This window comes from Gobio gobio, assembly GCF_949357685.1.
Source record: "Gobio gobio genome assembly, chromosome: 23".
Classification (NCBI taxonomy): domain Eukaryota; kingdom Metazoa; phylum Chordata; class Actinopteri; order Cypriniformes; family Gobionidae; genus Gobio; species Gobio gobio.
In genome coordinates, this window is record NC_137119.1 from 20,539,560 (window position 1) to 20,555,875 (window position 16,316).

The 16,316-nt window shown below is 38.0% G+C and overlaps 1 protein-coding gene across 1 annotated transcript in view; it reads right to left on the minus strand.

Moving 5' to 3' along the window:
- Window positions 1-16,316, minus strand: part of kcnb2b (potassium voltage-gated channel subfamily B member 2b) — a 139,914-nt gene continuing 123,598 nt past the window's right edge. The window contains exon 3 of the mRNA XM_079806940.1: window positions 1-5,783. Coding sequence (XP_079663066.1) covers window positions 3,843-5,783 — 1,941 coding nt within the window. The 3' untranslated portion in view covers window positions 1-3,842. The remainder of the gene's footprint in view (window positions 5,784-16,316) is intronic.

The following is a 16,316-nucleotide window of genomic DNA, read 5'->3' on the forward strand; positions in this document are numbered from 1 at the left end:
CACAAGTGAGTTATTTACACATTTATTTGATATCCTGCATATGCTAGTAGACTTAACATAGACAATGCGGTTTATTTTACAGAAATGTTGACATACATGTACCATGACAAAGTGTTCTGTGGTCCACATAATTGTACACACTACTACATGCATTCAAAGATGCTGATATGTGCAGAAACAGTCTGCAGTGTAAAGGTGTCTACAGATATTGAGATACAAGATAACATTTAAACGAACAAAAAACGAAAAGAGGCAGAAGACGTGAGAGGAAGAAATACAATGTCGCAATGGGAGAACAGGCTATGACACATGGATGACACATTCATATTTAATTTCGCTTTCAAAAAAATTAAAATGAAAATAAAACACACGCTTGCCATGACGATATATAACATGATCATGTAATCAGAAACATGCTTGTTCACAGTCCTTCAGCTGTTAGAGTTCATTTTACCTTTACACATGAGCAAAGTCACACAGACATAAATCCCTTTGCATCTACTGCTCCCACAAAGGCTCATGGGAGATGCTTCTAGAGTCATATGATGACATGCTACAGGTAAAAAAGCAGTTGATTGCCTGGAGTTATGAAGAAAACAAAAGAGTTTAACAGTACCGACTTTGAGCCTCACTCATTTGTCTTTATTCAACAGGTGCTAAATGGCGTAAAACGTTTATTTGTGCAATATTTGAATCTGATCTGTAATCATGAAATGCTGCAATACACAGAGTCTGCCGCTGACAAATAAAAACAGTATATTGGGATACCAACTATATGAGACAGCATTTAATCTTGCTTGCGTTTATGGTATTTTATATCTAAAAATGGATAGTTCATCCAAAAAAAGAAAAGTCTGTCATTTACTCACATATTTTGCTTCCAATGGGGTCCAAAACAACGCTGAACCCCGCTGGACAAAATATCTTCTATGTTCCACAGAGGAAATCATACATGCTTGGAAAGACATGGGGGTGAATAAATGACAGATCTTTTTTTGTTGAACTATTCCTTTTAAACAGTTGTTGCTGTGTATACGGTACTGAGTAAATTGTAGCTTTAACATGCTGAAAAAATATCTTGCTCTGAAAACAAAGTTCATTCATTTACCATAACAGAGGTGCCTACTGGCAGCGCTAGCCAGGCACAAAATTGCTAACAAAACTTCATTCATCGATGACTACCCCCAATAAATAAATACAGCATCGCCACATAATATTTGGACACTTGTGTGAATGTCATTGCATTTGATACAAAATATCACACCAAGTAGTATTTGCATGATGCTTTTCTCAACTTTTCTTGATTTTTTAAAGTCATTTTTGAGTACTTTGACAACCAGAAAGTGTCCTAATTTTGAAACCTAAGACGTCTTTTTGTAAAAGGTTTTGCTTTAAAAGTGTGCTTGTGCTATTTATCTTTAAAATAAATGCCACTTAATTTCATATTTTGTAAAAATAATATCATACAATTTGTCCAAATATTTTTTGGGGCCATTGTATATGAGGCATATAAAGCACAGCAGGGAAGCTGACCATCCGGTGGGAATGCATGAGATGGGCCATTATTCAACAGTCTTTCAAAACCAAAACAGGCATGTGACGACATTCTTTTTAAAAACAAAGACAACAAAAGAAGCAAGATGATCATTTTTTTTTAAATGAGGATAACATAGACATCCACCATATCAGAAGATTAGTGCCGTAGAAAACCTGAGAACTTAATATTACGCATATCTATTACTTAAAGACCTGATTTTTTTCCCCCTATAAAAAGTATAATTTTCTGTACAGTGCTATATGAACAAAGCCAACTCATTTGTAGCCTTCTCATAAATGTTTATGAACAGGCACGTGTCATTTAAACCACCATATGGCAGGAAATTGTGGTCGTGTAGAATTTTGGTTTAGAAAAAATAGAACCACTGTCAGCATTAATTAATAAAACATAAAATACTTTTTGTGAGCCCATTCAATTATTTCACAAGTTTGTTTTTCATATTTCAAATGAACCTGTTTGAAGACATTTATAAAAGACCCTCCTGGTCGAGTTAGCCAAGAGAATCTTATTTGAAGAGTATAACCGGAGTGATTCTGACAGCCACGCAGTGTTTTTGTAAAACGTCAAATCTTTTTTGAGTGGTAACACTGATATTTTAAATATTAAAGATATATCATCTGAAAAATACAATTGAAGTCTCTGCCTGTACACTTACAAATCCATTAGACTGTAAATAAAGTGCCACAATTCTTGGCCTGCATAGATTGCAGTATGCTGTATTGCACTTTCCACCATAGGGTAACTGCGAAGCCAGCTGAAGTCTTGAGTTCCTCCTTCTTGTCTTTTCACAATCTTCATTCGGCCCATTCAGATTTCTCCAAACACAATTTACATGTTGAACAATCAGCCAACCGCCATGCCAAGCAAGTAATATACATATACTTCCAGCAATCTTGAAATAAAGGCAACATAAAATGGATATTCTCTCAGGTGACAGAAAAAAAAAAAAAAAAAAAAAAACTTGGCCAGATAATACATAACTCAAAAGAGATATTCTTCAATACTCAGAAAAACCAGACAAACGTGAGTTTCTGTTAAGAAATGACTCAAAGGTCAGGCATCTGAATGATATAGGTATGGTGAAATATGAATAATAATGAAACAACTCATGTGAAAAATTAAAACTGTAGTGCCATTTACACTACTGTACTCTTGTCAAATTATTATTTTTTTACTTTGATGTCTGTGTGTAAATGAAAACATAGTTTGGGTTTTGGTCCTTTTGATAAGTAAATAGAGCGTTACCAAGAGGATTGAGATTTTTAGTTTTAAAAGGGAAGTATGTGAACAATATTTGACCAGATGGCTTTAATGATTTGATCATTGATACTCAATTGTTTACTGTGTTATTTGTATATTTGAGTATGTAACGATAAGTTAAGACATACATACCTGCTGTAACCATGTGTTTGTACGATTTGCGTTTGAACTTAAGTTTAGGCGATTAAGCTTTTTTTTGTTGAGAATTTGACATCTAACTTTAAGTCAATATATAATTAGCATTTTCATCTACTGTATATTATTTGATTTCTATTCTCATTTGGCAACTATAGTTGTATATGCAACTTTGTTATCAAGAAAAATGTGGAGCAATCCATCTGGTCATTAAATCAAGATTTTGATGCTGCGAATTTGAGTTCCAAACCAAAAATAATAAAATGAACCAAATTAAATCCCCAAATAAATATGTGATATAATAGACCATTCCTAAATCTTAACACAAAACACATCTGCATTAGGTACACATTGCTTTTCTACAGAAAGTCATGATATGTTTCAATACGTCGCTACTTTGCAGCTCACTTTTCACAGTCTTTGATGAAAATTCCCTCTTTAAAACAGAAAAAGGCTAACAAAACCCCCGTTTGACATCTACTTTGCCCTCTGTGGCTATGTGCATTGTCGTTGCTGTAGTCTCTATATTTACCGTGGAGTGCTCTCAGCAAACTAAGCACCGTAAAACAGCTTTGTTAATATGCATGCTCTTGTAGATCTGTCCCACAATGGTTCTGACTGTCCCTATAAAATAATAAAACAAGTGAAAAGGTAAAATGTACAGGTAGGTCAATGATGTCCTCATTGTTTGGTAAATACATTCTAAACAAGCCTCTATGCACCCGCATTCTTCAGGTCTCATCTGCAAGAACTGCAGTCTCTTTTGCGCTATTGACAATAACACAATTACAAGGGACTTTTCATGCCATGCAAAAATATCTTTCAGACCATATCTGCGTGCCCTTTTCTCCTCCAGTGCGCTCCATTCTGTCCGAATGTCTGGCCACAGTCACATCCCGGTTTCGCAAGATGGTGAGTGATTGCCATCCCCTGGCATTAGGTGGATCTCCGGCGTAAACATGTGGTTCTCTATCTTGTGTTCAGTTTGGTTGGAGTCTGGCTTTTCCTCCTCATTACCACTGACTACACCCTGAGTGCAGTTCTGTGCTGCTAGTTTGGGTGAGGAGATGGCTGCGGAAGCCACTTCCATTTGGTTCAGTTCCTCATGGTACTCCTGTTCCTCCAGGTTCCCCAGAAGCAGCGCCGTCTCGCCAGGATGGTATCCTCCACCCAGCATCTTTCGAGAAAGAACCAAGCCTTTTATTGGGATACTACCCAGCATCTCTGAATCTGAACAGAGAGGAGAGCACTCTCCCTCCGGGGAGTCATCTTCCAGAAGACTGTTGTTGACATCCTGTGGAGAAGAAGTGTTGGGCGGTGTCAGGGGAGCGTCGTCTGGCATTTCAATGAAGTTAACTTTGAGGGCCTTTGTCTTCATTGGATTAATTCCACGAATGGAGCTTCTGATGTTCTCCACAACCTCGTTGAAGTTCCCACCATCTGGTTGCTGGTCGTTGTCTTGGTCGACAGACCCAGGGTTCTCCTCTGGACTTATTTCAGAGGGGGTCAGCTGGCCGAGTTGAATGTTCAGAGGTACTTTCGGTTGCCTTTGCTGAACCTGCTCTGCTGTATAAGAAGGGGTGGATGCCTTCTCACCCTGTCCAAATTCAGCAGTGCAGCTTGCAAAGCTGTCAACGCTCGATATGCTTCTGACATCCGTAATGGCTCTTTCCTTGGGTTGCCGTTTGTTGGCAGTCGGGACTTCCTTCAGCTCCAACTCTACCTCATGTTTTGTTACAGGCGGAGGTTGTGTGCTGTTGGTTGTGCTGAGATCTGAGAAGGACTGCGTCTTTGTCATCTGGTTATACATTTCCTCCAGTTTATGAGCGTTTAGATGCTGTGGACTAGGCGTTCTGACGTATTCCCGTGACCCGTGTGGGCCGCTGTCGGGAAACTTCTTGTCAAAGGATCTGAGGCTGGTATCCGAGGATGTGCGCTGTGGAATACCCCACCGGCTCGGAGAAAGGTGGTTGTCCATTGGCTGTTTATCGTCATTTTTGTCCACGGCAACGTCCATTAACTCCATACTTCGTGCGAAGGCATCTTTCAGGTTCATCGAGACAATGCTTCCGTTCCTCTTGGCTCGTTCTAAGGCCTCTCTTCTCTTGATGGCTTTCTCCTGCCGTTTCTGCTCCTTGTAGAACTCGGAGAAGTTATTGACAATAATAGGGATGGGTAAGGCAATGACCAGCACTCCAGCAATGCAGCAAAGTCCACCGACTATTTTGCCAAGCAGAGTCTGTGGGTAAATATCTCCATAGCCCACTGTCGTCATGGTGATTGTAGCCCACCAAAACGAAGCTGGGATGCTGGTAAATTTGGTTGCATCCTCATCCTTCTCTGCAAAGAAGACCAAACTTGAGAATATCATGATTCCCATGGCTAAGAACAATATGAGTAAGCCGAGCTCATTGTAGCTGCGCCTGAGAGTGAATCCAAGAGACTGCAGTCCTGTCGAATGTCTGGCCAACTTCAGAATCCTCAATATTCTCATGATGCGGAAGATCTGCACCACCCTCCTCACGTTCTGGAACTGCAGCACACTTTTGTTCGACTCGGTCAGAAAAATAGTGACATAGTAGGGTAATATAGCTAACAAGTCAATGACATTTAGTGGCCCTTTGAAGAATTTCCACTTGTTTGGTGATGACAGGAAGCGCAGGAGATACTCCATTGTAAACCATGCGATACACACAGCTTCAACGTGAGCGAGTTGAGGATTGTCAGTGGCGTGGCCAAATTCGTCTGGCACTTGAAGTTCGGGCAAGGTGTTCAGGGACAGTGCAACTGTTGAAAGAATGATGAACAAAATGGATATGATGGCCAATATCTGCAAGAGAAAGAAAAAAAAGAACACAAAGTTATTATGATTTTAAAAAAAAGTTTGTTTGACATTCTTGGATCATTATGCAAAATGTACAAAAGAATCTTTAGAAGAAAAGATTTTGTGTTGAATGCTGAAGATAAACTTAAATTGTGTACTCGCTTATGCAACTGACTGAAAGCACAAAGCCCTTCTGTCTCGCTCTCTCCTTAAATAAAAACAAATCCATTTTTGTGGGGACAATTTAATATAAAGTTAATCTTACTTTCTGAAATCTAATTTTCGTTCTGCTTTAATTTGTTTTTATTTAAGGATCCATTTGCTCTTCAAATAAATATTGTTGGCACCAAGAATCGAATTAAAGTTTTAAAAAATGATTTTCCTTGAATTCAGCTTTTATATCCTCAAAAGCAATTAACAAACTTTCCTGTTCTTGTGTGCTTCATGCATCTCAAGCATCAAGATCAATTTTCCCGGTCCTAGAACAGCTCTGATAAATTTGATAACATAAAAATGCAGTAAATCCATTCTGCTACGACAAGAGGAGTCCGTTTTCACGAGTGTTCTGTTTGTGTGCCGTAGGTGGGACCGGAAGCCATAAAAATAAAGTTATAAATAAAACCGGCGCAAAAATAGCATCCCATTTTCTTTGATTACCTGTGTTAAAACAGACCTCAGTGAATGAGCGAGCATATGCTATGAATATCAAACATGGGCATGAATGAAGTGACACGGCTCCTTGCCCGTAAATGGCTTCAGTAAATGAATGAGTGGGAGGATCAAGCGTGAGAAGACCTTCCTGCCTGTATTGACCAACTGCAGGCTGAGCTTTTGCAGTCAGAGTAGGTCGAAGACAATAGCCGTCCCTTCACCCAAGTATCTCTCATCTGCTGAGAGTATTTCATTCCACATGTACCATTTGTCACCCTTCCTCAAAAAAAAGGGGTGAAATCACAGCCGTACCTTGCTTTTATTAAGTCTAGTAAAAAAAAAGAAAGAAGAGATATATCACATTTTGCCCTTTTTTAAAGACAGTCCTGGCATTGTTCTCTCAATGATTGCTTTTTTCTTCTTCTTTAAAGTCTGGCAGTCCAGTGAAAGAGGGATTTGGTTATATGTAACTTGTCACATGGACAGGCCACCTGACATACTGTGATAATGTTCTTTATCTTGTATTCCTTTGTAATCTCCTGCATCTTCAGATGTTTTGCAAGAGTGTGACGATACACACATGAAATAATCTCAGCTTCAGAACAAGCAGCAAATTTAAATGATTACACATCTCTAGAATTTCTGGCCCCTTTTGCATAATTCTAAATGGTAAATCAGTTACTTAAGTATCTCATATATGTAATTTATCTTCCTTTACAAATATTGATTTCTGGCCAATGTAAAACCACGTGCTAATGCCCCATTTCCTGTGGTGTACCATGACTCTATTACATAAGTGAACAGCTTTGAAACTGCAGAAGACAGTTTTATGCACAAGTAACAATTACTTGCTCTGCTATTTGGAAAACAAAAATACATTAAAATACATTAAAATAAATAAAAAAGTAATAGTATATTGATCAATTGATTTTTTAAATGAATACAATTTTATTTGTTACCCCTATCATTACTTAATGTGAGAAACAAAAGTCTTGTATCCCCCCCCTTGTTTTCCCTGTTCAACTCTTTTAACCTAAAACATAATTTGGTAAATGTCAAATTAATCTTCAGGGGTCAAAATAGCAGCGGATGACAGGTGACTATTATTCTGATGGCGGTCGAGAGAAGGTCTCCAGAAGTATTAGGGCTAATGAATCAAATCTTCCATGACAGACCTAGAACCTTTTATAAATGAGAGCAGGATTGATATTTATTACGGGAGAGTTCTCTCAATCATCTCTAGCGCAGTTCTGGTGATTCTGAAGGGTGCATAGCTATCTCTGACCTTGGTGTCTCAGAGGAGTGAACAAAATTTCCTTTCTTTTGTAGAATTCTGTCAGGATTACACTGAAATTGTGCCCACCATGCCACTAATGCAATAAATAGCAAGTTTTTATTTAGGTTTTTCAACTTGAATGTCTACTTTTAGTAAAATTATATCAACGTGCCCATGAACAATATGTATAAAAACCCATTAAAATGAGAAGATATACAACATGTTAAATAACTGACCTTTAAAGGTGCACTATGTAAAGATTTTTCAGTAAAATATAAAAAAAACACTAGGCCAGTGCTATATATTTTGTTCAGTTGAGTACTTACAATATCCCAAATGTTTCCAACTATTTGTAAATCATGAGAAAATTGCTATTTTAACCGTGGAACCGGGACGTGTGAGAAAGTCGCCTGTCAATTGAGTTATATCTGTGTTCCCCTCGGTTTCCGGTTCCGTTTTATTTTGCAGAAACGCAGAAAGTGTCATAGCAGCCGCCGAGAGAATACACAGAGTAACGTCATAACATAATTTTCAACACACTCAGATGTGTCTAATATGATAAACAGAGCTGCGTTACCTCAGGTAAAAGCGTAAATGGCACCGACGACTGTGGCATAATAAAAGTCCCATGAGCGACTATGCCATAATAACTGTCCCGCTGCTTGTGAGGCGTGTGTTCCGCTCTTCTTATTAACAATCGCTCCAGCGGCCTTGCTCAGCTCCCACAACACTCGGTCCAGCTCTGCTTCATACTACGGTAACGTTAATAATTGCATCCATGAAGATGATTTCTGCCCGAGTCCTATCCCGATTCTTTTCCTCCGGCTGTGAGGTGAAGACCGCATGTCCCAAGATTCTGCACTCAAACGTGGCGTCATCAAACTACGCCTTTGCTTTGAATAGGCGACCTCTAGTCACAGCTGATGTGTGATTTGATGAATGTTTATATGTGTGAATAAAAGCCTAAATTCAATCTGTTCATCATATAAAGCGATCGTGTCTCTTCAGAAAATTTGGCCTCCATTGGCACAATGCACCTTACACTCTCAAGACCCATAAAAGGTACTAAAGACGTCGTTACAAAGTCCATCTCATTACAGTGGTTCTACAATAACTTTATAAAGTGACGAGAATAGTTTTTGTGCGCAAAAAAACCCTAAATAACGACTTATATCATGATGACCGATTTCAAAACAAGGCATCATGAAGCTTCGAAGCGTTATGAATCACCAAGTCGAATCATGATTCGGATCGTGTGTCAAACCGCCAAACTGCTGAAATTACGTGACTTTGGCGATTCAAACCGCTGAATCGACTCACTGATTCATAACGCTTCGAAGCTTCATGATGCCTTGTTTTGAAATCGGTCATCATGATATAAGTCGTTATTTAGGGGTTTTTTGCGCACAAAAACTATTCTCGTCACTTTATAAAGTTATTGTAGAACCACTGTAATCAGATGGACTTTGTAACAACGTCTTTAGTACCTTTTATGGGTCTTGAGAGTGTAACGTGCATTGTGCCAATGGAGGCCTTTCTGAGCGATTACGGGTGTCGAACGACATGAGGGTAAGTAATTAATGACATAATTTTAATTTTTGGGTGAACTAACCCTTTAAAATAGAAAACACTTATTTTAAATTGAAATACTAGTTCATACTATTTACTGTATTTTTGATCAAATAAATGCAGCCTTGATAACAAAGCATAAGAGACTTATTTTAAAAATAGTGTATAAAACATTTTTTAAATGGTGTATACAATATTTAAATAATTTGCTTTGGTCACACAAAAGGGAAATCATTCCAGTTGTCCCTTCTGCATCGATTTCTACTGTACTGTTTTTGCACCGTTAATGCAAATTATACTGTATGTCTGCAGTGGGGAGTAAAGTGATTATGATGTCATAAAGGGAGCGGCTTGAGTGCTCGCTCTTTTAAAACCTCTGAATCGGTTCACTATTACAAGCCGACCGCATACATGGTTAAACCATAATATAAGGCATGCTCAAGACAAAAGAACTGGCCATGAAATGAGCTAATGCCTTTTACCTCAGTCCACAAAGCTCCCACTGTTCTACATTTTGTAAGGCAAGAGCGCTTGTGGTTCAGGAAGTATTATAATGAGCACTCGGTGGAAACCTATTAGCAGCGTGTCCCATCAGTCAAGCGTGGATTTACTGAAGGAGTGTGAAGTCATGGTGTTCTGAGGACACTGAGTGCCGTCTCACTTCTACTCTCCTGAGCAACTTCAATCCCGTTCCGGATTACAGCAATACCAACGTGTCCTTTATCTGTACTGCATGTACAGCTACTTATCCGTACACAATGTGTTGTGGAATTAATTTAGTTACGAAAGTCTTACATTTTATTTAACCTCCCACCTCAGCACTTTCTATCAACCAGTCATATGCTTGTACCTCCCAAACAGCTGGAGCCGCATTGAAAATCACATACCCACAGGCAACATTACAGAGAGTGGGGTCAAATGAATACGGATCAAAGTGTCTGACCTTATTTCAGTGAATCCTATTCACTGCATTAACTTAAATGAAGTGGGATGTATTAAAGAGATAATTTATGATGTGCAACCGTGTCTGCTTCGTGGGTTCATTGGGATAATCCTTGTGGAAGGACCCATGGCCCTCTCAGTCTGACCCAGGAACAGGCTGCAAGGTCGCTCGCTTCTGCTTGTCCATTATTGTCATTGCCGATGAGGAGACACATTGCCTGTAGTTGTTTTGACTGTTACAAAAGCTCATCCAGCCGCTTCCAATCAATCTATCAAACTTGTTACATGAGGTTTGGGATTAAATGTCTTGTCCTGCATGCCGTGCAAAGGCAAATGCTACAAAATGATAAGAAATTCTTAAAAAAAAGACTAGGCATGGCCAACAAATTTACTGTTTGAAGAAAATTAGATTTTTGCTCAACCTTACAATAAAAACCTTAATTTGACCCAACATTTTATTCAATTTTGATTCAAATTAAATTTTAGTCGACGAAAGTGCAAAATTAAGTGCAAAATTAAACGTTACATTTTACATATTCAAAATGTTCAATTTAAATTTACATATGAAATATTTTTTGTCTTAGTAAAATGTAAGTATTTTTGTAAGTATCAAAAAATTGTTGATGGAAGTAGCATTTTAGTTGACAAGTGCAAAATTAAATAAACTATTTTTATATTTAAATTTTTTGTCTTAGTAAAATAAATTAAAATGCACAAATATGACGGTGAAATATTTACAAAATTGAAAGAAAAAATTTGTCAATTGACAAAAACTATCACTATACTGTAAGAAAAAATCCATAGAAAAATTGAAAAGGTACTGTTAACTTTCTGCCAGGATCTTATTAGTTTACTTTAACCCTAAAACACAGTAATTCTAAATATGGTTAAAACACCTGTGACCAATCAATATAAAAAATATTGAACACTGCATGCGAGACAAAATCACTGGCATATTCACAAATAGTTTTCCAAGACTGCAGCAAATAATCAAAGGGCTATGGACGTATTCCCAGGCTGGCCGATGTTTCTCAGACCAGGTTTGTGTCATCGGAATGTGAATGAGCAGGGCAAATAAATAAAATAAATTCCACTTCAACCTCTGCTTATGTGTTCATAAGTCTCACTGACTGCTCAGATAAGCTCAAGAGCCTTTGGTCTCACCACATCCAGCCAAAACCAAGAGTGTTGAGCAAGCTTAATCTTTCCTCAGCCCTGATCTTTACATTTAAAGATGTTCGGCCAAACCCACTAAAGCATGCAGCATCTGCTTGCTTTATGGTCCCAAGGTTTTAGTCATCTGTCACCTCTTTCATCCACACTTATGGATATATTCTTCCACTGGGACTCTAACTTCAGATCAGCCACCTGTCACGGTGGACAGCCATGTAATTTCCTGTCTCGGCTTGGTTGGCTCTTACCTACACGGTGCAAGAAAAATGCCCCAAGTCACACCAGTCTGTCTGTCAACCAGAGGCTATTGATTGAGTACACATCACATTATGGACACTGCAAAGAGCAAGTGCTGCCAAGCCATATTGATCGGCCACTTTGTACATTATCGTGCTTGATGCACTTTGAAGTGGGACAGTTTGCTGTCCCTCGTCATCAATACGTGCTGCACAGATTGGGTTATTTCTTAACTATGGGATCAATTCCTGGCATTATGACTGGGGAAATGCTGAAAGATCACCAAATGTGATACTCGAATATTGTTATTAAGAGAGTCATATGATCTACTTAGAGCAATAGGAATATATGTTACATGGTGCTTGCTGTTCCAACAATGAGGAGAGGTGAAAGACACTGTCATTGTGGATAGTGGCATTGTAAAGCTTTAATGAGACGAAAGATCAACAGAGAAAAATATATATTCAGGTGGAGTGCCAGTTATTAAATGTTACATTGCATCAGTAAAAATGATACACTCATTTATATGACACCGTTTTCAACTAAAAACGTAAAACGTTTTATGCGTTTTGACCATTAGTTTACACAAAAACAGTTTCAAAGTGAACGTTTTTTAAATTGATACTGTTATTATCTCCATGTAAATTACAAAAACATTTGTGAAAACTGTAGGTATCCATTACAGATCTGCGCAAATCATTTAGATATTTTCTAAATGTCGATAAAAAACTATTGCGAAATCACTGCGTTTCCATTAACCAATGTTATGCAACTAAAACGTAATTTTTTTTTCTCTTGCAATAATTCATGGTGATGGATGTTGGTAGGTTTAGGTTTCACAGGCACCACACTAGCCATTATTTTTAATTGAAGGAGATGTAGGCGTTATCCAAGAATTAATGGCAAAGAAAGTGTAATATTTGGAGCGTACTATTTGCCACGGCTTCTGGGAGCTCTCACATCTCCCATATATCCTTCATATCTGCTTCGAGGTCTTGATAAATTGTGGCATTTATTTGTTTATTTAGAATCCAGTATTCCTGTAATTCTTTTGTCTTTTATGAGTTTAATAAAGAACTCTGTCTCATCTTCTGTCCACACATACTGAACCATCTTTAAAGAATGATCATGTGACTTTTATGTACACCAGGTGACCTGTAAATGTGAAAGTTTCCACTACAGTTTTGCGAAATATTCCTTTTTCGACTTGTCTGAAAAACCACCTCATGTAAGCATAAAAACTTTTTTTGCGATATATTTCCATCGGGCACATTTTCAATCCGCAATTTCAATTTGCGCAATTTGAAGGGTAATGGAATTGCAGCTTCTGATTTCATGTGCATGTGTATTACATCTTCAGTCTATAGGCGTGTAGTTTTTCTTTACAAATTAATATTGCCAACTACTGGCCTGACATGCATAATACAGTGTTTTTAATCGTTTCCACAGATCCGTGTTGAACAGGGATTGTTTTGACAAAGTTGTTGTCTGTACACTCTAAAACAAATTGGTGCTATATAGTACTAAAAGTGGTCCTTTGGCTCGTAATCATAGGGGAACCGCTTTAAGTGCTGTATAGCAGTGTTTTTTTTTAAGAGCTACCCATATATATAGACCCATATATAGGCCTACACCATTTACATTCAAACAAGTCAAGCCAAGCGTAAGAATATACAATGGGCCATTTGACTGTATTCTCCATTAAACCACTAGATGGCACAAAAATTCAGCTCAGCACTTTTCCACACAACCGCTTTTAGATCCTTGATGTGTTCGCAATGCAAAGTTGATTCTGCACTAATTTGATAGCTAGGCATATATATAATTTTTTTTATGTTTTTGAGAGAGAAAAAAACAGGAAAGTCACGTATAAGTTGCATTTGATTGCATTCAGAAATAATACCGGTAAATAAATCGAAATGTTATATTGTACTTAGGGATGCACCGAATCCAGATTTTTGGGGTTCGGCCGAATACCGAATCCACTGGTTAAGATTCTGCCGAATCCAAAACCGAATACCGAATCCTACTCCCATCCTCAGTCCATTATCACAATAAACACATGAAGTAAACAACGTCCACAGCAGTGTAGGGATGCTCATATTGCAAAATATGCTACGCAGTATTAAAATACAGCAGTAGTACAAGCTCCTGACTGGTGGAAAGCAAATGAACGGCGCTTCTCGAGGCTAGCCACTCTAGCGAGGCGTTATCTCTGTATTCCCGGGCCATCAGTGCCATCTGAAGCCTTGTTTAAGGCTTTTCGTAGTGTGGTTTAGGTCAAGTTTACTAAAGTAAACATTGTCACATATGTTCTTCTCGCCACTGTTTCCTGATGGTTTCTAGAACAACTCCCCCAAGTCGCCCTCTGACGTTTCAAAGAACAGCACAACTGAGAGCGCAGAAGGCGCGCGCGTAGTCAGCAGAGGCTCGCGCTGTGGAGCCAGACGAAAGTATAAGCAAGGCTTGAGAGGATGTTTTCTGTCAACAGGCTGTGCTCCAGACTAACCCACATCACTTAGACATGTTACTGTAATAAAAATAAAATAAAAATAAAAACCATATAAGGTGAGGGTTGAGGTAGGCCTGCTATTTATATTTGACAAAAAAACTATTCCGGTTCTTCAAAGCTTCAAACGGATTCAGTGTATTTTTGTTTTGTCATCTTAATTTGGTAATTATTTATGTGAAAAAATATTTAGTGTAGGCCTATTTATTTTATTATTTTTATTTATATTTTATCTGATCTGTATGCTGCTGTTTGCATGGTAAAATAAACCCGTGAAAAAAGTATTTTTAACGGGTCACAGACACTCGTCAATTATATTTTTATTTAATGCCAATTCAATATTATAATCTTATCAGTTAACTGTTAATAATCGGATAATGAGCAGCGATTGTCAGTTGGGAAAATTAACTGAATGAGCATCCATACAGCAGTGTATTTTTAATTTAATTTAATTTTAATTAAGAATAGGCAACATTATGACAGGATGACTGTCCTTCCTTTGCGTACCTGAAGTCTGTAGATTACTTCATGCACAACTCGTATTATTTTGGATGTTTAATACGTAAATGTTTTAACAGCAGCTATTGTTTAGGGTCCTTGCCACCACGAGACAAATCGGCATTGCAAATTGAACATGTAGCTCGACTTGAATCGCCTTTGTTTTGACTGCGAGTACTGCTAAACAACACGTTTTCTGTTCACAAGTTCCATTATCACTTTTTCACAGCCTACTGGATTTGAATGGTCCCCCTAATAAACAACTTCCCGTAAACAACGGCGGCATCAATACGCTCGACCAGCGGAGCGTGCGTAGTGCAAGCCTAGGGTTCGGCTCAGTGGAAAAAAATTCTAAGGTTCGGCAAAAACCAAACCCCGTCAAAAATCCCAATATTCGGCCGAATCCGAAATCCTGGATTCGGTGCATCCCTAAATGTACTACATACATTATAAACACTACAAACATAGCTATAGGCTATTTTAGTTCCCCTCAGGAAAAAAACAAGTGACTTGCTAAATTTGAAACCGCGTAGAATTCTAGTATGTGATTCCAAATTCAGTAACTTTAAAGGTGAATAATTCACTCAACTGATTCGTTTAAAAACTGATTAGTTTAGAAATGCCACAACCGAGTTTCTCAGAGTTAGGATGTGTTTACACGAATTGAAAACTTTTTGAGGGCATTCAAAGTGCATGGTTTTGGAAACAATGCCTTTACCGTCTCCATGTAAACAACAAAAACGTCATGCAGATGTGTATTACATGTTCACGCATGCGTATTACGTGTTCGCATGGGTGTTTCGTGACAAAGTGACATCGGCAACTACTGGCCTGGAATGCATAATACAGCCTTGTTAAGTCATTTTCGCAGATTCGTGTGAACGGGGATCGTTTTGACAACGTTGTCGTCTGTTTTTAGTACATTGTTGTCGTGTATACATACCCTTAGAGATCATTATTCTGCTGTGAGTTCATTTTGTTTTCGTTGTTGGATCAAAAATTGAAAATGTTGTCTCTAATATGTACGTTACTCAGTATTAACATCTTGTTTATAGAACTGCTGTATAAAAGCGATATCACTCTCAATCAGGCTGATACTTCGGAACATCTGGTGTGATATTTCTTAACTGTATCCAATGTAAGAAACTTTAGCATTTATAGGATGAGACAACACAAGCAAATTGATATGGATCACATTTTCATGAAAGCTCTGTCAGTACAGTCCATTTAAAAGTTACAACAAATGTTATATACATATATTACCACATTGTGGTAATATGAGTGCCTAAGGGGACATGTTGATGGGGGTTGGGGGACGAGATGGCAGGAAAAATTGTATTTGAATGCTTTTGCATTCATTCGCAAAACATTTGTGTTCTCTTGTGTTCTCCCAAGAAACTTTGCATTCTCTCACACATTTTGTGAACAAATGCAAAGCTTGTTGGGAATGCAAAAGTTTTGAGAGAGAGAGCAAACACATTGAAATATATATATAATTTTTATCATTTGAATTGTTACATGAATGTTGGTGTTTTTGTGGCCAGAATTGTCTGTTTATGCAGTTTATTTCTTATTTATTATACTAGTCATTACATACCAGCTCCTAACCATTTAAGTTTGACTATCAAGGAATGTGAATGAGGGGAGCGGGCAGCAGCTTTTAAAATATAGCCTCCATATTTAA